The sequence below is a fragment of the Lissotriton helveticus genome, chromosome 8 (assembly GCF_964261635.1).
Source record: "Lissotriton helveticus chromosome 8, aLisHel1.1, whole genome shotgun sequence".
NCBI classification, from domain to species: Eukaryota; Metazoa; Chordata; class Amphibia; order Caudata; family Salamandridae; genus Lissotriton; species Lissotriton helveticus.
This window is the reverse complement of record NC_136069.1, coordinates 4,691,826-4,713,449: the sequence shown is the minus strand read 5'-3', so window position 1 is coordinate 4,713,449 and position 21,624 is coordinate 4,691,826. Positions and strand designations below refer to the sequence as shown.

Genomic DNA, 21,624 nt, shown 5'->3' with positions numbered 1-21,624 from the left:
AGTGAAGTCAATATGCACTTTTACCTAACCGCAAATAAGCATTAGCAAATTCAATGCATTTGACATTTGTAAATGTTTTTGTTTAAACTTAGTCAAGTATCAATGCAGTTAATTTGAGTTACTGTAGGCGACAAACTCCGGCAAGGAGCCAGTCATCGGGGGGCAGAAACACCCTCAGAAACAGTTTCCTTCCGGAACGAAGCCGCCCCAATCCGTTCCTGTCACTTTTATGTCCATGCCATAGACTCCTTTGGAAGTGGTCCTGATGCAAGTGATGCAGGATGCTGAGGATACCGAAGGATGCTGAGGATGATGATCCATAGACTTCAATGGGGTGGTCCTGATGCAAGGGATACAGGATGCTGACGATACCGAAGGATGCTGAGGATGTTGATCCATAGACTTCAATGGAGTGGTCCTGATGCAAGGGATACAGGATGCTGACGATACCGAAGGATGCTGAGGATGTTGATCCGTAGACTTCAATGGAGAGGTCCTGATGCAAGGGATACAGGATGCTGACGATACCGAAGGATGCTGAGGATGTTGATCCGTAGACTTCAATGGAGTGGTCCTGATGCAAGGGACACAGGATGCCATAGATGTTCAAGGATGCTGTGAATGCGATGCAGTCAACAGGGGTCTTCCTGCAGCTACTCCTCTGTCCATGGGTATGGGAAAGCAATCCTGGCCACAGGGGTGAACGTCTCTCAAAGTCCTCTTGGTCCTGTCAGACATCCAGTCGCTCTGTATTAGAGTCACAGCTGAATCCTAGGAGTCTCCCGGGTTGAGCAGACTCGGGGTAACTTTGAGCATCGGGCCCTGGTCCCTAATGCTGCACGACAGCAAGGTGCGGTAGCTAGAAGATTTGGAATACCAACTTACCCGAGCAGGCTTCTTCAGCTGTTCGGGCCCGGTGCTGCAAACAGGAGGTCAGTCAACTGACCCTTGGAGTCTTCTTGCTTCGGCTGGGCTCCGGAGTCGACTTCTCCATACTGCCCACTCTCAAGATGGCAGCACTCCTCTCTTGGGGTGCAGAGCGCTCTAGCCCAAACGAGAGGTGTGGCTACCAAGGGGGCTACACGCCCCTGAGAAACTGGTGTGGCAACTGCTTTCCCTTCTTCCCGAGCGCCAACCTGTTCATCTAAACAGAGCAGCCCCGATCCCAAGTGTTTACCATTTGCCCTTCAAAGGTGGCTTCTCCTTTGATGCTAGCCTTTTGAGCTAACACCCCTGTCGCTAGCCTTTTGGGCTAACACACGTGTCGCTTCCTGTAAGAGGGAGGTGTCACCTCCATCCAGAGCGGTCTTCTATAGTGTTCTTTACTGACTCATTTGCACGTCTCCCCAGGAGTGCCGAAAGCTCTCTCAAGGACAAACTCCATGTGCAACCATGGACGGACACAGGGGATTATGGGCAACAAAGAGGCAACTTTATAAAAGCTGCACGCTGCAACACGTCACGTTAATTACGACTTATGAAATAAGTACTGTCACCTAACACATCACAACAGTAACAAAATGCTTTATATCCCACAAAAATAAAATGTACTACTCTAACTACAATAAATATACACTTACATAAAATATAACATTGCAAAATACTACAATTTAGTATCTCACTACAATTAACACAATAAAAATTATAATTTATAAAAAACAAAACAAAATAGCAATATTCCCACTCCACTCAGTGCAACAGTAGAAAAAGTGTTGGATTTCAAAACAACAAATATATATTTGCACTACAGTCAGCACTACATTGCAAACAAACATTTCTACAAATACAAAAGCTATGCTATGGATCATCATCCTCAGCATCCTTCAGACTTTTCGGCTCCAAGCAGCATCAAGCAAAGCAGACGGCGCTGAATGTACAGCTTTTTTAGGAGGTTTCTTGGTCCAGGCATTCTTTTCAGGCCCATTACTTGTCTATGGCCTTGGCCATCTCGTGTGTCTGGAAAGTGTCCTTTGAATACCAGGGGATGTCGTGATCGGTTCTTGATGTCGTGAGCTGTAACAAGGTCGTGTATGTGATGACCTAAAACAACTAAAACACCAAAACAATGTCTAGGAACTGTGTATCAGGCCCACAGGACTGAGGTCATCCTTGACGGGGCAGTGCCACAAGGAGACGTCCAGTAGAGGAGGTAAAAGACTCTCCGCCAGAAGTCAGATCCCGTACCACTCTGGGCCTCCTTGCAAACTCGGAACCAGGCGCAATGACCAGATGCAAACATGCCACCCAGAAGGATCAGATGCGGCCATCTCTAATCTTTACTGACCCTCTCATGTGAAGCCTTTGGATGCCTGAGACTGGCACTAAACGAAACCAGAGCTTGAACAACAAGAAGCTGGAGCAGGTCACCTCATACCTAGACAATGCGCGCAGCGTCTTACGACGCGTCCAGTCATGCACACCCTTGGAGAGGTGTGGATCACTGGTTAGAGGAGGCAGACTCTGAAGCAGAGGTCAGCCCGGGACCAGGGTTCAATTCCCGACGCGGCGGGTCTTGAGCCCAAAATGTCCACGGACTCGATAATTCTCGCCTCGGTGCCTATTCCAATCATGGGTCCCACGCTGCAACTCTGGGCAATAGCTTGCTTAATCTCCACAACGGCCCCCACAACGCTAAGGATGCCTGGCCTCCACCTTGGGGATGCCCAGTAGGGGTTATCTCACAGGGAAAAAGCCAGGACGGGTTCCCAAAGCAAACGCCTTGAGACCTTGCGGTGATAAGGCGCTATATAAGAACCTTTGACATTTACATGACATGACATTTGGAGACTCTTACCTGTCCGGTCATAGGATTCATGACAGGTGTGTGCGATCTCTGCTCCAAGCTGCAGGTAGTGCCCAGCCTTATCATCTCTAGAACCGTCGGCGCCCAGGGCCAGCATGCCTCCGGCGAAGCAGGTCAGATGCCCCATCTTGCGCTCAAGTTGCCCATTCTTCCACTCGCCGATGAACGTCAACCCGCCGTTGGACTTCCGGATCAGGTGGCGCTCTATGGCCTGCAGAATGCAAAGGGATAAACACAGATGCATTGCAACACTTCAGGCAGCTCTTTCCAAGAGGTGCAAACCTTTAGACCTTGTTCCTTTTATGCAGGCTGTACTTGTGAGAACCACAAACCCATCGCTAAGTGTCCTGCCCTTTGTCTCCCTGTCCAACAAAGCCAACAAAACCCTCAGTCCATGTCCTGAGAGCACCCTTGTCTTACTGCCCATCAAAGCCAACAAAACCCTCAGTCCATGTCCTGAGAGCGCCCTTGTCTTACTGCCCGTCAAAGCCAACAAAACCCTCAGCCCTCCTGAGAGCGCCCTTGTCTTACTGCCTGTCAAACCCAACAAAACCCTCAGCCATCCTGAGAGCGCCCTTGTCTTACTGCCTGTCAAACCCAACAAAACCCTCAGCCCTCCAGAGAGCGCCCTTGTCTTACTGCCCATCAAAGCCAACAAAACCCTCAGCCATCCTGAGAGCGCCCTTGTCTTACTGCCAGTCAAACCCAACAAAACTCTCAGCCCTCCTGAGAGCGCCCTTGTCTTACTGCCAGTCAAACCCAACAAAACCCTCAGCCCTCCTGAGTGCACCCTTGTCTTACTGCCAGTCAAACCCAAAAAAACCCTCAGCCCTCCTGAGAGCGCCCTTGTCTTACTGCCCATCAAAGCCAACAAAACCCTCAGCCCTCCTGAGAGCGCCCTTGTCTTACTGTCTGTCAAACCCAACAAAACCCTCAGCCCTCCTGAGAGCGCCCTGGTCTTACTGCCCATCAAAGCCAACAAAACCCTCAGCCATCCTGAGAGCGCCCTTGTCTTACTGCCTGTCAAACCCAACACAACCCTCAGCCCTCCTGAGAGCACCCTTGTCTTACTGCCCGTCAAACCCAACAAAACCCTCAGCCCTCCAGAGAGCGCCCTTGTCTTACTGCCTGTCAAACCCAACAAAACCCTCAGCCCTCCTGAGAGCGCCCTGGTCTTACTGCCCATCAAAGCCAACAAAACCCTCAGCCATCCTGAGAGCGCCCTTGTCTTACTGCCTGTCAAACCCAACAAAACCCTCAGCCCTCCAGAGAGCGCCCTGGTCTTACTGCCCATCAAAGCCAACAAAACCCTCAGCCATCCTGAGAGCGCCCTTGTCTTACTGCCTGTCAAACCCAACAAAACCCTCAGCCATCCTGAGAGCGCCCTTGTCTTACTGCCTGTCAAACCCAACAAAACCCTCAGCCATCCTGAGAGCGCCCTTGTCTTACTGCCCACCAAAGCCAACAAAACCCTCAGCCCTCCTGAGAGCGCCCTTGTCTTACTGCCTGTCAAATCCAACAAAACCCTCAGCCCTCCTGAGAGCGCCCTTGTCTCCCTGTCCATCAAAGCCAACAAAACCCTCAGCCCTCCTGAGAGCGCCCTTGTCTTACTGCCTGTCAAACCCAACACAACCCTCAGCCCTCCTGAGAGCGCCCTTGTCTTACTGCCCGTCAAACCCAACATAACCCTCAGCCCTCCTGGGACCACCCTTGTCTTACTGCCCATCAAAGCCAACAAAACCCTCAGCCCTCCTGAGAGCGCCCTTGTCTTACTGCCCATCAAAGCCAACACAACCCTCAGCCCTCCTGAGAGCGCCCTTGTCTTACTGCCTGTCAAACCAAACACAACCCTCAGCCCTCCTGAGAGCACCCTTGTCTTACTGCCTGTCAAACCCAACAAAACCCTCAGCCATCCTGAGAGCGCCGTTGTCTTACTGCCTGTCAAACCCAACAAAACCCTCAGCCCTCCTGAGAGCGCCCTTGTCTTACTGCCTGTCAAAGCCAACAAAACCCCCAGCCATCCTGAGAGCGCCCTTGTCTTACTGCCCATCAAAGCCAACAAAACCCTCAGCCCTCCAGAGAGCGCCCTTGTCTCCCTGTCCATCAAAGCCAACAAAACCCTCAGCCCTCCTGAGTGCACCCTTGTCTTACTGCCTGTCAAACCCAACAAAACCCTCAGCCCTCCTGAGAGCGCCCTTGTCTTACTGTCTGTCAAACCCAACAAAACTCTCAGCCATCCTGAGAGCGCCCTTGTCTTACTGCCTGTCAAACCCAACAAAACCCTCAGCCCTCCTGAGAGCGCCCTTGTCTTACTGCCTGTCAAACCCAACACAACCCTCAGCCCTCCTGAGATCACCCTTGTCCTACTGCCTGTCAAACCGAACAAAACCCTCAGTCCTCCTGAGAGCGCCCTTGTCTTACTGCCTGTCAAACCCAACAAAACCCTCAGCCCTCCTGAGAGCGCCCTTGTCTTACTGCCCTTCAAACCCAACACAACCCTCAGCCCTCCTGAGAGCGCCCTTGTCTTACTGCCCTTCAAACCAAACAAAACCCTCAGCCCTCCTGAGAGCACCCTTGTCTTATTGCCTGTCAAACCCAACAAAACCCTCAGTCCTCCTGAGAGCGCCCTTGTCTTACTGCCTTTCAAACCCAACACAACCCTCAGCCCTCCTGAGAGCGCCCTTGTCTTACTGCCCATCAAAGCCAACAAAACCCTCAGCCCTCCTGGGAGCGCCCTTGTCTTACTGCCCATCAAAGCCAACACAACCCTCAGCCCTCCAGAGAGTGCCCTTGTCTTACTGCCTGTCAAACCGAACACAACCCTCAGCCCTCCTGAGAGCACCCTTGTCTTACTGCCCGTCAAACCCAACAAAACCCTCAGCCATCCTGAGAGCGCCCTTGTCTTACTGCCCGTCAAAGCCAACAAAACCCTCAGCCATCCTGAGAGCGCCCTTGTCTTACTGCCTGTCAAAGCCAACAAAACCCTCAGCCATCCTGAGAGCGCCCTTGTCTTACTGCCCATCAAAGCCAACAAAACCCTCAGCCCTCCTGAGAGCACCCTTGTCTTACTGCCCTTCAAACCCAACAAAACCCTCAGCCCTCCTGAGAGCACCCTTGTCTTACTGCCCTTCAAACCCAACAAAACCCTCAGCCCTCCTGAGAGCGCCCTTGTCTTACTGTCTGTCAAACCCAACAAAACCCTGAGCCCTCCTGAGAGCACCCTTGTCTTACTGCCTGTCAAACCCAACACAACCCTCAGCCCTCCTGAGAGTACCCTTGTCTTACTGCCTGTCAAACCCAACAAAACTCTCAGCCATCCTGAGAGCGCCCTTGTCTTACTGCCTGTCAAACCCAACAAAACCCTCAGCCCTCCTGAGAGCACCCTTGTCTTACTGCCTGTCAAACCCAACCAAACCCTCAGTCCATGTCCTGAGAGCACCCTTGTCTTACTGCCTGTCAAACCCAACAAAACTCTCAGCCATCCTGAGAGCGCCCTTGTCTTACTGCCTGTCAAACCCAACAAAACCCTCAGCCCTCCTGAGAGCGCCCTTGTCTTACTGCCTGTCAAACCCAACCAAACCCTCAGTCCATGTCCTGAGAGCACCCTTGTCTTACTGCCTGTCAAACCCAATACAACCCTCAGCCCTCCTGAGAGCGCCCTTGTCTTACTGCCTGTCAAACCCAACAAAACCCTCAGTCCATGTCCCGAGAGCGCCCTTGTCTTACTGCCTGTCAAACCCAACAAAACCCTCAGTCCATGTCCCGAGAGCGCCCTTGTCTTACTGCCTGTCAAACCCAACAAAACCCTCAGTCCATGTCCCGAGAGCGCCCTTGTCTTATTGCCTGTCAAACCCAACAAAACCCTCTGCCCTCCTGAGAGTGCCAATGTCTTACTGCCTGTCAAACCCAACAAAAGCCTCCTGAGAGTGCCCTTCTCTTACTGCCCACCAAAGCAACAAAACCCTCAGCCCATGTACTGAGAGCACCCTTATCTTACTGCCTGTCAAATCTAACAAAACCCTGAGCCCTCCTGAGAGCGCCCTTGTCTTACTGCCCATCAAACCCAACAAAACCCTCAGCCTTCCTGAGAGCACCCCTTGATTCCTGCTGGTCAAATGGAACAAGTTCTCCTGCAAAAAAGACAGCCCATGTCCTGAGAGCGCCCTTTTCTAAAAAAAAAAACCCTAGTCAATGTCCTGTGAGAGCCCCTTGTATTACCTGTCAATGTCCTACAAGTGAGCTTCTACGTCCAATCTCATAAACCAACCAAGCCATAAGTCCGGCACTGCACACACCCATGAAGATAAAAACACGCTGCCTCTATTACCCACAGCAAAGAGGGCCTCGGGGCACTCAACGCCCTCCATGACCAGATGGGCTAAAACAGGGAGGGTTACCAGAACCCTGGTTCATTTATTGCAACCCCAGCAACAACTCTCCTCAAACCCAACCAAAATCAGTGACAGAAATTGCTATTAATTGGTCATTTTTGAACACTTCAAAAAGCTCAATTTATTGTGCAAGTTTGCCCTGTCAGTCCTTGATATTCTCTGTTGGCCGAAATCAAGTTCAGTAATGACACGTATCAATGTTATTTAATAATGACACGTATAAATGCTGTTTAACACTGACATATATTGATGGTATCTAATAATGAAACGTATCGATGTTGTTTAGTAATGACATGTATCCATGCTATTTAACAATAACAGATCAAGGTTATTTAATGACATATAGTGATGCTGTTTAACAACGACATCCATTGATGCTATTTAACGACATGTATCGATGCTAATAAATAGTTACATGTATCAATGCTATTTAATAATGACATGTAGCAATGCTATATAATCAATGCTATTAATGAAATATTTATGCCTTGTAATAGATAGGTATAAATGTTATTTAATAATGACATGCACTCATGCTACATGTATCAGTGATAGTTAATATTGACATGTATCAATGCTATTTACTAATGACACATATAGACGCTATTAAATAACATGAATCAATGACGTTTAATAATGACATGTATCAACGCTATTTAATAACGACATTAATCCATGTTGTTTAACCCGTTGGCTGCGCCGCCCGTTTTGCGGAAGTGCGGCACTTCCGCAAAACGGGTGGAGCCGCGTCAGCCATTGGCCGACGGCAGCACCAGCGAGGTAGTGCTGCTGTCGGCCAATGGCCGACGGCAGCATGGATAGGGTTAATGACATGTATCTATGCCATTTAACAGTGACACATATCAATGTTATTTAATTACATATAGCAACGCTATTTAATAATTACTGTATTGATGCTATTTAATGACGTTACTTAATAATGATACTTATCAATGCTGTTTATTAATGACACATATCAAAGCTATTTAAAAATGGCATACAACAATGATATTAAATAATCAAATGTATTAATGCTATTTAATAAGGACGTGAATCTTTGCTATATCACAATGACACGTATCAATGCCAACAATCACAGGTATTGATGCTATTGAATAAGGACATGTATCGTTGTTTAATGACTGACTGACTGAATTATTTATTAAGCGCACTATTGCCGAGGCGTCTTGGCGCTGGGGTGTGAGCAGGTAGTGCAGAGTTAGCAAATCTAGGTCTTTTGCAAACAGCCAGGTTTTCAGCGGTTTTCTAAATAGAGTACTGTTGGGTTGTTGTCGCATCTGTAGAGGGAGGGAGTTCCGGAGCTTAGCGCTTGGAAAGAAAAGCCCTTTCCTCCCCATCTGACTCTACTTGTCTTGGGGAGACATACCAACCCCATAATAGCAGACATAAGAGAACATGCTGGCAATGTATCAATGCTATTTAAGAATGACACAATAATGTTATTTAATGCTATGTATCAATGCTATTTAATAATGACATGTATCAATTCTATTTATTAATGACATGTATCAATGCAATATAACAATGACAGGTAGCAATGCTATTTTATAACAGGTATCGATGCCATTTAACAATGACATGTATCGCTGCTGTTTAATAATGACATATCAATGTTAATTACATATCGCTGTTATTTAACAATGACACATATCAATGTTATTTAACAATGACACATATCAATGTTATTTAATGACATGCATCAATGCTGTATAACAATGACACGTATCAATGATATTTAATAACATGCAGCGATACTGTTTAATGACGTGAATCAATGCTGTTTATTAATGACATGTATTGATAATATTTAACAATGACATATCAATGCTATTTAACAATGACACATATCAATGTTTTTTAGTGACATGTATCAATGCTAGTTAACAATGACACATTAATGTTATTGAATTACATTACAATGGTACTTAATGACATGTATTGATGCTTTTTAACAATAACATATATAAATGCTATCTAAATTACATGCATCGATGCGATATGAAGATGACATGCATCAATGCGATTTACTGATGCATCAATGCGATTTAATGACATGTATCAATACTGTATAACAATGACACGTATCAATGATATTTAATAACATGCATCGATACTGTTTAATGACGTGAATCAATGCTGTTTAATAATGACATGTATTGATGCTATTTAATGACACGTATCATTTTTACTTTACAATTACACATATCAATGTTATTTAATGACATGTATTGATGCTATTTTACAATGACACGTATCAATGTTATGTAATGACATGCATCGAAATTAATTGACATGAATCAATGCTATTTAGGGACATGTATTGATGCCATTTAACAATGACATGTATCAATGTTATTTAATAAGGACATGAATCAGTGCTATTTAACAATGACATGCATCAATGCTGTATAACAATGACACGTATCAATGATATTTAATAACATGCAGCGATACTGTTTAATGACGTGAATCAATGCTGTTTAATAATGACATGTATTGATAATATTTAACAATGACATATCAATGCTATTTAACAATGACATATCAATGTTTTTTAGTGACATGTATCAATGCTAGTTAACAATAACACATTAATGTTACTGAATTACATTACAATGGTACTTAATGACATGTATCGATGCTTTTTAACAATAACATATATAAATGCTATCTAAATTACATGCATCGATGCGATATGAAGATGACATGCATCAATGCGATTTAATGATGACATGCATCAATGCGATTTAATGATGCCATGCATCAATGCGATTTAATGATGACATGCATCAATACTGTATAACAATGACACGTATCAATGATATTTAATAACATGCATCGATACTGTTTAATGACGTGAATCAATGCTGTTTAATAATGACATGTATTGATGCTATTTAATGACACGTATCATTTTTACTTTACAATTACACATATCAATGTTATTTAATGACATGTATCGATGCTATTTTACAATGACATGTATAAATGCTATTTAATAAGGACATGTATTGATGCTGTTTAATAATGACATATCAATGTTATTTAATGAAATATTAGAGTTATTTAACAATGACACATGTCAATGTTATTTAATGACATATCAATGCTATTTAACAATTACATGTATAAATGCTATTCAACAATGACATATATCAATGTTATTTAATGACATTCACCAATGCTATAAAAAATGACATGTAGCGATGTGGTTTAATAACGACGTATTGATGTTATTTAACAGTGACACATATCAATGTTTTTTAATGACATGTATCAATGCTTTTTAATGACATAGCGATGCTGTTTAATAATGACATGTATCGATGCTGTTTAACAGTGACACATATCAATGTCATAAGCTTTTATTCGATACGCAGAGATATCTTATAAGCACATACATAATACAATCAATACAGTATACAAAAAAGTTTATGCCATAAGAAGTCAGTAAGAGATATTAGAATGTTTAAGAGTGATAAAAGGATATAAAGTCCGTTAATAAATTAGCTAAAACAAGAATTAAACAGCTACTGACAATCTCTTACACACATATCAATGTTTTTAATTACATGGATCGATGCTATTTAACAGTGACACACATCAATGTTTTTAATGACGTATAAATGCTATTTAACAGTGACACATATCAATGTTTTTAAATGACATGTATCAATGCTATTTAACAGGGACACATATAAATGTTTTTAAATGACATGTATCAATGCTATTTAACAGGGACACATATCAATGTTTTTTAATAACATGTATCAATGCTATTTAACAGTGACTCACATCAATGTTTTTTAATGACGTATCAATGCTATTTAACATTGACACATATCAATGTTTTTTAATGACAGGTATCGATGCTATTTAACAGTGACACATATCAATGTTTTTTAATGACGTATCGATGCTATTTAACAGTGACACCTATCAATGTTTTTAATAACGTATCGATGCTATTTAACAGTGACACATAGCAATGTTTTTTAATGACGTATCGATGCTATTTAACAGTGACACCTATCAATGTTTTTAATGACGTATCGATGCTATTTAACAGTGACACCTATCAATGTTTTTAATGACGTATCAATGCTATTTAACAGTGACTCACATCAATGTTTTTTAATGACGTATCAATGCTATTTAACATTGACACATATCAATGTTTTTTAATGACAGGTATCGATGCTATTTAACAGTGACACCTATCAATGTTTTTTAATGACGTATCGATGCTATTTAACAGTGACACATATCTATGTTTTTTAATGACGTATCGATGCTATTTAACAGTGACACCTATCAATGTTTTTAATGACGTATCGATGCTATTTAACAGTGACACCTATCAATGTTTTTAATGACGAATCGATGCTATTTAACAGTGACACATAGCAGTGTTTTTTAATTACATGTATCAATGCTATTGACACATATCAATGTTTTTTAATGACGTATCAATGTTATTTAACATTGACACATATCAATGTTTTTTAATGACAGGTATCGATGCTATTTAACAGTGACACCTATCAATGTTTTTTAATGACGTATCGATGCTATTTAACAGTGACACCTATCAATGTTTTTAATGACGTATCGATGCTATTTAACAGTGACACCTATCAATGTTTTTAATGACGTATCGATGCTATTTAACAATGACACATAGCAGTGTTTTTTAATTACATGTATCAATGCTATTTAACAATGACACATATCAATGTTTTTTAATGACGTATCAATGCTATTTAACATTGACACATATCAATGTTTTTAATGATGTATCGATGCTAATTAACAGTGACACCTATCAATGTTTAATGACGTATCGATGCTATTTAACAGTGACACATATCAATGTTTTTTAATGACATGTATCGATGCTATTTAACAGTGACACATATCAATGTTTTTAATGATGTATCGATGCTAATTAACAGTGACACCTATCAATGTTTTTAATGACGTATCGATGCTATTTAACAGTGACACATATCAATGTTTTTTAATGACGTATCGATGCTATTTAACAGTGACACCTATCAATGTTTTTAATGACGTATCGATGCTATTTAACAGTGACACCTATCAATGTTTTTAATGACGTATCAATGCTATTTAACAGTGACTCACATCAATGTTTTTTAATGACGTATCAATGCTATTTAACATTGACACATATCAATGTTTTTTAATGGCAGGTATCGATGCTATTTAACAGTGACACCTATCAATGTTTTTTAATGATGTATCGATGCTATTTAACAGTGACACATATCTATGTTTTTTAATGACGTATCAATGCTATTTAACAGTGACACCTATAAATGTTTTTAATGACGTATCGATGCTATTTAACAGTGACACATAGCAATGTTTTTTAATGACGTATCGATGCTATTTAACAGTGACACCTATCAATGTTTTTAATGACGTATCGATGCTATTTAACAGTGACACCTATCAATGTTTTTAATGACGTATCAATGCTATTTAACAGTGACTCACATCAATGTTTTTTAATGACGTATCGATGCTATTTAACAGTGACACCTATCAATGTTTTTAATGACGTATCGATGCTATTTAACAGTGACACCTATCAATGTTTTTAATGACGAATCGATGCTATTTAACAGTGACACATAGCAGTGTTTTTTAATTACATGTATCAATGCTATTTAACAATGACACATATCAATGTTTTTAATGACGTATCAATGTTATTTAACATTGACACATATCAATGTTTTTTAATGACAGGTATCGATGCTATTTAACAGTGACACCTATCAATGTTTTTAATGACGTATCGATGCTATTTAACAGTGACACATATCTATGTTTTTTAATGACGTATCGATGCTATTTAACAGTGACACCTATCAATGTTTTTAATGACGTATCGATGCTATTTAACAGTGACACCTATCAATGTTTTTAATGACGTATCGATGCTATTTAACAGTGACACATAGCAGTGTTTTTTAATTACATGTATCAATGCTATTTAACAATGACACATATCAATGTTTTTTAATGACGTATCGATGCTATTTAACATTGACACATATCAATGTTTTTAATGATGTATCGATGCTAATTAACAGTGACACCTATCAATGTTTTAATGACGTATCGATGCTATTTAACAGTGACACATATCAATGTTTTTTAATGACATGTATCGATGCTATTTAACAGTGACACATATCAATGTTTTTAATGATGTATCGATGCTAATTAACAGTGACACCTATCAATGTTTTTTATTGACATGTATCAATGCCAGTTAACAGCGACACATATCAATGTTTTTTTAATTACATGCATCGATGCTATTTAACAGTAACACATATCAATGTTTTTAATGACATATCAATGCTATTTAACAGTGACATATATGAATGTTTTTTAATGACGTATCGATGCTATTTAACAGTGACACATATCAATGTTTTTTAATGACATGTATCAATGCTATTTAAGGATATGTATTGATGCCATTTAACAATGACACGTATCAATGTTATTTAATAAGGACATGAATCAGTGCTATTTAACAATGACATGTATAAATGCTATTTAATAAGGACATGTATTGATGCTGTTTAATGACCTATCAATGTTATTTAATGAAATATCGCAGTTATTTAACAATGACACATGTCAATGTTATTTCATGACATATCGATGCTATTTAACAGTTACATGTATCAATTCTATTCAACAATGACATATATCAATGTTATTTAATGACATTCACCAATGCTATAAAAAATGACATGTAGCGATGTGGTTTAATAACGACGTATTGATGTTATTTAACAATGACACGTATCAATGTTTTTAATGACATGTATCGATGCTGTTTAACAGTGACACATATCAATGTTATTTAATAACATGTATCAATGCTTTTTAATGACATATCGATGCTATTTAATAATGACAAGTATTGATGCTATTTAATGACATTAATCAATGTTTTTAAACAACATGTATCAATACTATTTTACAATGACGTATTAATGCTCTTTAACAATGACGTATAGATGGTATTTAACAGTGACACAAATCAATGTTTTTTAATGACATCTATCAATGCTATTTATTAGTGACACGTATCAATGTTTTTTAATGACATGTATTGATGCTATTTAACAGTGACACATATCAATGGTTTTAATGACATGTATCGATGCTATTTAACAATGACACATATCAATGTTTTTTAATGATGTATCGATGCTATTTAAAAGTGAAACCTATCAATGTTTTTAATGACGTATCGATGCTATTTAACAGTGACTCCTATCAATGTTTTTTATTGACATGTATCAATGCCAGTTAACAGCGACACATATCAATGTTTTTTTAATTACATGCATCGATGCTATTTAACAGTAACACATATCAATGTTTTTAATGACATATCAATGCTATTTAACAGTGACATATATCAATGTTTTTTAATGACGTATCGATGCTATTTAACAGTGACACATATCAATGTTTTTTAATGACGTATCGATGCTATTTAACAATGACATGTACTGATGATATTTAACCTGTTTACCGCAGCCGTTATTTCGGCGCAGTGCGGGCGTTCTACGGAGTGAGCGGGCCGCGTCGGCCAATCGCAGCACCAGCCAGGTAGTGCTCGCGACGGCCAACGGGAGCACGGAAGGGGTTAACATTGACACATATCAATGTTTTTTAATGACGTATCAATGCTATTTAGCAGTGACAAGTAGCAATGCTATTAAATGACATGTAGCGACGCTAACCAATGCTATTTATTAATGATATGTTGATGTCATGTAACAGATGGTTATCGATGTTTAATAATGAGCTGTACCAACACTATTTAATAATGATCTTTGGACTGGGTGTGTCGTGCTCGGAGGCCCTTACCTCAATGGCATCATCGTACATCTTCCTAGCTTCCGTGTCCGTCTTCTCCGACATCAGCCAGGCCTTAAGTAAATACTCATAGAAGCTGTCCCCCAGGCCACCCACCGATGTGTGATCTGCAAAAGGAAGCAGGAAGTGATGTTGAGTATTCACAACGCAGTTCATTATAGCCCTTGGCAAAGTCCAAACTGAATCTGTGGAAGTGAAAACTAAAGATGGCAGACTTGTGAGAAAGGAGGAATTTAATCAATTAATGAATGAGAAGAGAATATCTCACGTCAGCCCGCCCTCTTCAGAAGTTTTTTTGTGCTGGCAGAGCAAGAAGGCAGTTCAAGATGCCCAGCCTGAGAGGTCAGGCTGTCCGCCTCAATACACCCTGATCAAATGCAGGAGTTAACACTGCAGCCACTCCCCTGCTTTACTCTGACCTGAGAGCCGCTCCTCCAGCTTTACTCTGACCTGAGAGCTACTCCTTCTGCTTTAGTCTGACCTGAGAGCCGCAACTCCAGCTGTACTGGTACCTGAGAGCCACTCCTCAAGATTTACTCTGACCTAGTTGGTGAGGGGTCTCTCCCATGGAAGCCGTCTCTCTCGTTGGTGGTCAGTAGAATTTGTGAATAATTTGTATTTCTTTTGAGAACACTAATTTCCACCTGAGCTGAACCTCACCCTTGCCCTATCAGCTCAAGTAACCCCCTCCCCCTCCCACACTCTCACCTGAAACCTCTCCCTGAGGGCCCAGCTGTCCTGGAGCTCCTCTCTATGCCTGTCCCTGAGGCTCACAGTCCCATCCCTTCCTAGGCCTCTCCGCTCCAGTACCCTCCCCTCTCTCAGCTGAGATCTCTCTCCGAGGGTCAAGCTGTCCCTTAAGCTCACAGTCCCATCCCTTCCAAGGCCTCACAGTAGAGTGACCAACTGTCCATAAATTTCACGGACAGTCTGTAATTTGGACATCACATCTGTTGTACGTGAGGATGACTTTTACGGACGCCTTTTGTCTGTAATTATGGCCATTACAGGGAGCTGCGAGAAGTCTAAGCTCCCTGATGGGACCGCCTCGTACGCCTCCTCCTCTGAGGACAAGAGCAGCCCCACCCGCCCATTGTCAGTCTGTCTGCGGCTGATGATTGTCACAGACAGACTGACAATGGGCCAGTCTGGGCTGTTACAGCCCGTAGTGCCCCCCTCCTGCCCCTGTCCAGGGTAGGGCACTCTGTTAGGGTTATAAGGAAGAAATGTACAAAATACGTTAAAAAGAAGGGTTATAGTTCTCACACAGTCTCATCATTTCAGAGCTGAAGCATTTTTAATATTATATACAACGAAGCCATAGTTGCTGCTTTTTTTATTTATTTTATGCAACTAACATCCATTGACAAAGCCAATAGTCGGGGCTTGTTGTAGGTCTAATGTTACTGGATGCAGTGGTAGAAACAGCAAAATACCAGTCGCGCGGCTCATTCTGCTCAGCATATGTTTTAGCTTGGGTGTTTTAAGCCACGCGTTTAATTACACCAGACACGCCCCTTGGAGAGAGCCCCCCCAGTATTTTCATCCTATTTAAAGCCCTGGAAACAACCCCATGTCACAGTCGCCTCACGTCCGGGCACTGTGCATCATGCATGACTCGTGACTTCCAAGTTTTCAGATTGCCCGTGTGCAGGTGCGCAGTGAACCCCTCCACCTCACCGCTTGCTTTAGGAACTACAGCGAGGGTGGAGGTCTTCATGGGCCTCTTCTGTCTGCAACTGGAAGGGTGGATGGATGGGTGGATGGATGGATGGGTGGGTGGATGGATGGGTGGATGGATGGAAGGATGGAGCTAAGTGAAAGGGGAATGGAGAGAAGGGGAGGATGGATGAGTGAAAGCATGGATGAATGATTGGCAGAATGGATGGGCGAATGGGTGCATGGATGAGTGAAAAGAAGAATAAAAAGATGGATGAGTGAAAGAATGCACACACGAGTGAAAGGGAGGGTGAAGAGCTGGAAGAAGGATGGATGGATGAGTGAGTGAAAAGTTGAATGGGTGGACGGATGAGTGAGTGGGTGGATGGATGAGTAAGTGAAAGAATGGCTGAATGAGTGAGAGGGCAAATGGTTGGATGGATGAGTGAATGGGTAGAAGAGTGTATGGATGAGTTAAAGGGTGGATGGAGGGATGGATGAGTGAATGGATGGGTAGAAGAGTGTATGGATGAGTAAAAGGACGCCTTGGGTGAAAGGGTAAGTAAATGGATAGATGAGTGAGACGATGGGCTGGGTGAAAGGGTGGATGGAGGGATGGATGAGTGAAATGATGGATGGAAGGATAAATGATGGATACGTTTGCAAATGGTTGAATAGGTTCGGATAAGGATGGACACAGACGGAAGGACAGAAGGAACGGTGAAAGACTGAATGATGGATGAAAGAATTAATAGATGACAGAATGTCCATTTGAAATGGTGGATATTGTTTCTGATGGACGGATCAAAGGATAGATCCTCGGACAAGAGAGCTCCTCGGGGGAGGGGTGCGGTGACTGACTTTGCTTTCTTGGAGCCATAGGAGCTTTAGCGGGCGGTATTGACAGGTTCTGCTCCTCCCTCGCCTGTGTGTACTTTTCTCTATGTGCTCTGTGCTTACGCGTGGGATCCATACATCATTCATATGACATCTGGAGTGACACCGACCGCTACTCGAAGGTTACACTCGTCATTGTAAATGTTTGCTTCAGGTGTGAGGTTTTAGGGAGAGCCTCGGAGCGCTATGAGCTGCGCTTGAGATGTATATTGTGTTTGAAGCAGACGGCAAGGAGTTAAAAATACACTATGTGATAATGTATCGACAGCGCCTTCCTTAAGAAAGCTGCAGGGAAAAGCCCCTTTGTGACTCCGTCAGAGGTGAACTGAAGGGGGGATTGCGGGGACGAACCCTCTATAGGACGCATTATAACCCTGCCTTTCGGCCCCCTCTGCGGCCGCGTCACAGCCCTCAAGGCGCTCGGAGATGAGATGCGAGGAACTAAGTCCGTCCGAGCGGACCTCCCTGAGCACTGCCCTCCCCAGACCTGCTGCTCAGGACCAGGCGGTGTAAGCAAAATATCAGACTGGACAACCCGGTGCAGCGACCATAGACATCCATCGTTATATGAATCCCACAGACAGACCTGCACAGCTGCCCACAGCTGCAGCAAACTGAAAATACTGAAAAACCACGAAGTGTCCGATTGTCTCAACCTAATATACATTTATTTTTACTTGTACTTGAGTGGTTTCTATTTATTTACTTTTAAGTTATCGCGCAATTTCCTCTGAGGTGTCTGTAAAACTGACCTTTTGTCCAGAAGTTTCATCCTAAATGTTGACCCTCGGTCCTGAATTTTTACACTCACTCTCCTGAATTTGCACCAATGCCTGTTGATGACGCCTGTTGATGACGCCCCCTCCCAGCTCCATCCCCCCCCCTGTGGTTTGCAGCCTCCCCCCCCCCCATCAGAGAGAGCTCCGGCCTCATCTCACCACAGCCCCTCCCAGGTGCATGTCCCGGATGTAATTACATCTTGGGGCTCTGCCACCCGCCGTGTCTCTGTCAGTGGCGATCTATTAGTGCCAAGAAACAGTGATGGGCCGCTCGTGGCGCTGTGCCAGGCGGAGCGCGGGGGTGGCGGGGCTTCGGCTGTGCCAAGCGGAGGGGGGTAGGCTCCTGACGGTCCGTGCCCGAACCTTGTGATAACACGGGCATCCATGCAGCGCCTGGAGCGGAGCTGAAGGCTTCAGGGCGCTACCCTGGCACAGGGGGCACCCATGAGCCCTGCCCGAGAGATCTGTAACTAAGGAGCTGTGTTAAGACCCCCCCGAGCCTCACTCGTGGCAGCCGCTGCCCCAGGCCGCAAGGGCAACAGTCACCGCCGTCCCTGCTGGCACAACAAGCACTGGCAAAGCCAACATATCTCTCCTTGGACACCCACTGGCTGGCTGTGCCGCTGCCTTTTGTTCATGTTGTCGGGGGCAAGGGAGCAGCGGGACAGGGTAGAGTGGGGGGGGAGAAGTAGACAAGGGGGTGGGAAGATGCACAGAGGGCGAAGGGAGACGCCTCCAGGAGTGAGAGAAGCACATGGAAGAGAGTGAACCACATGGAGCGTGGCCGTGGGAGTGAGAAGCACACGAGGGAGACAGCTTGAAAACACATGCACTCCCATTGAAAGCTTCACCAAAAAGAAAACATACTTCCCTATAAGTGAGAAGGACTGGAGTAAAGAGGCGAAGCTCCAGGGGAGGGACAAACACAAGATGGATAGAGCACGTGATCTGATAAGAGGCAAGGAAACCAGAGTGATAATGAAGCCAGCCAATGGCAACCGCTGGGCGGGCTTTACGCCAACACTCAGTTCTTGGTAGGTTGACAAGAGGTCTTTTGCAGGCAGAGAGCTTGCACTGTCTTATAAAGCAAACAGAAGGAGACGAAGGACGGAGGCTGAAACTTTTCATACTACCCCAGTCACAGATCTGGGTTGAATCCATCATCATTCCTTAGCCCACTCAACCACCCCAGGTCAGACATGGCCATATGCAAATCAGTCTGACTCTGTGCCTCATGGGAACAGTCCAGCCGAACTGCCAAGCCATGTCTTCCCTAGACCGGATACAAACATCCTTAGACCTGTTTCTGGCTAATCAGCCGTCACCAGCCCGGCTAGCTTGAATCCAGTGGCAAATTGAGCAAGGGACCCACGTCTGGGCATACCCTGCCAACTTAGGGAGAACAAAGCAAACAGAAGGAGATGATGGACGGAGGCTGAAACTTTTCAGACACTCCCCCCCAGTCACAGATCTGGGTTGAATCCATCATCGTTCTTTAGCTGACTCCGTCACCTCAGTTCAGAAACAGCTGTCTGATCGGCTCGCCCTGAAAACGAGGAGAAGGAGGGCAGAGTTCACTGGACATCCAGAAACCAGAGACCGCACCAACGGAGTAGGAGGTGGAATCGCCATCATTCACAAGTCCACCCTTAAGGTCTCGACAAACTCCAAGGACACCCTCAACACAGCCGAACACCTGCACTTCCAGATTCACTTTGATCCCAACCCCACCCTCAGAGGAACTCTGATCTACAGACCCCCCCCGGAACCCGGCCACAGTTTAGCGACTCCATCGCCGACTTCGTCAGCTCACACGCCCTCGACTCCACGGACTACATCCTCCTCGGGGACCTGAACTTCCACCTCGAGAACAACGACGACACAAACTCTACCACCCTGATCGACAACCTCGGACTCACAGCTCGTGACAACGCCCACCCACTCTGCCGGCCACACGCTTGATCCCATCTTCTCCGCAAGCTCCCACATCTCCTTCGCCATTGCTGCATCCACTTCACGTTACGGAAATCCACAAGGCACCATCGCACCCAACAGATCCCCCGCCACAGCGGGAGCAAAATCACCAAAGACCAGCTAAACACCGCCCTCGCCCGAAGCCCACCCACAGACCCCACCAACCCCACCGCTGCCGCCAGCAACCTCAGACACTGGATCAATGACTGCACCAACACCCTCGCCCCGATCAAAAATCCCTCCAACAGGCGCACCAATAAGAATGCCAGCTGGTTCACCACGGACCTTCAGACCACCAAACAAAACTGCCGAAAAGTGGAGAAGAAATGGCGCCCCGAACAGACACGGGAGAACGAAACGGCCCACAAGAACGCCATGCACCAACTCCATCACCTCATCAGATCCGCCAAAAAGACCTCAAGGACCGCCTCGACAACAATGCGCATAACAGCAAAGAGCTCTTCAACACTGTGAAGGAACTCTCCAACCCCAGCACCAACACCAACGACATCACACCATCGCAAGACCTGTGCAACTTACTTGCCTCCTCCTTCCACCGCAAGATCGCAGACATCCACCACAGTTTGGACAACCAGACCACCACGGCAGCTACAGACACCTCAGACCCCACGGCCACCACCCACAGCGACCCCCTGATCACCTGGACTAACATCAACGACGACAATACCATCAAAATGAGCACCATCCACTCCGGATCCCTGTCAAACCCGTGCCCTCACCACAACTTCAACAAAGCTAGCGCCACCATCGCAGCCCACCTTTGCAAGGCCATTAACATCTCCTTTCGAGACCACGACCTTCCCGGAGAGCTGGAAGCACGCCGAGATCAACGCCTTGCTCAAGAAACCCAAGGCAGACCCGAGGGACCTCAAGAACTTCCGGTCCATCTCCCTGCTCCTGTTCCCGGCAAAGGTCATCGAGAAAACCGTCAACAAAAAGCTGACCCGCTACCTCGAGGAGAACAACATCCTGGACCCGTCCCAGTCCGGGTTCCGCAGCAACTGCAGCACTGAAACGGCCCTCATCGCCGCCACCGATGACATCAGGGCCCTGCTAGACAACGGAGAAACAGCCCTCATCATCCTGGACCTGTCAGCCGCCTTTGACACCACACCCTACGCACTCACCTCCACGACGC

The 21,624-nt window shown here is 44.4% G+C and overlaps 1 protein-coding gene across 1 annotated transcript in view; it reads right to left on the bottom strand.

The window, feature by feature from the left end:
- Positions 1-21,624, bottom strand: part of MAN1A2 (mannosidase alpha class 1A member 2) — a 375,381-nt gene that overhangs the window by 32,416 nt on the left and 321,341 nt on the right. The window contains exons 10-11 of the mRNA XM_078656339.1: positions 15,148-15,263; positions 2,795-3,014 (exon numbers count right to left, since the gene is read on the bottom strand). Coding sequence (XP_078512465.1) covers positions 2,795-3,014; positions 15,148-15,263 — 336 coding nt within the window. The remainder of the gene's footprint in view (positions 1-2,794; positions 3,015-15,147; positions 15,264-21,624) is intronic.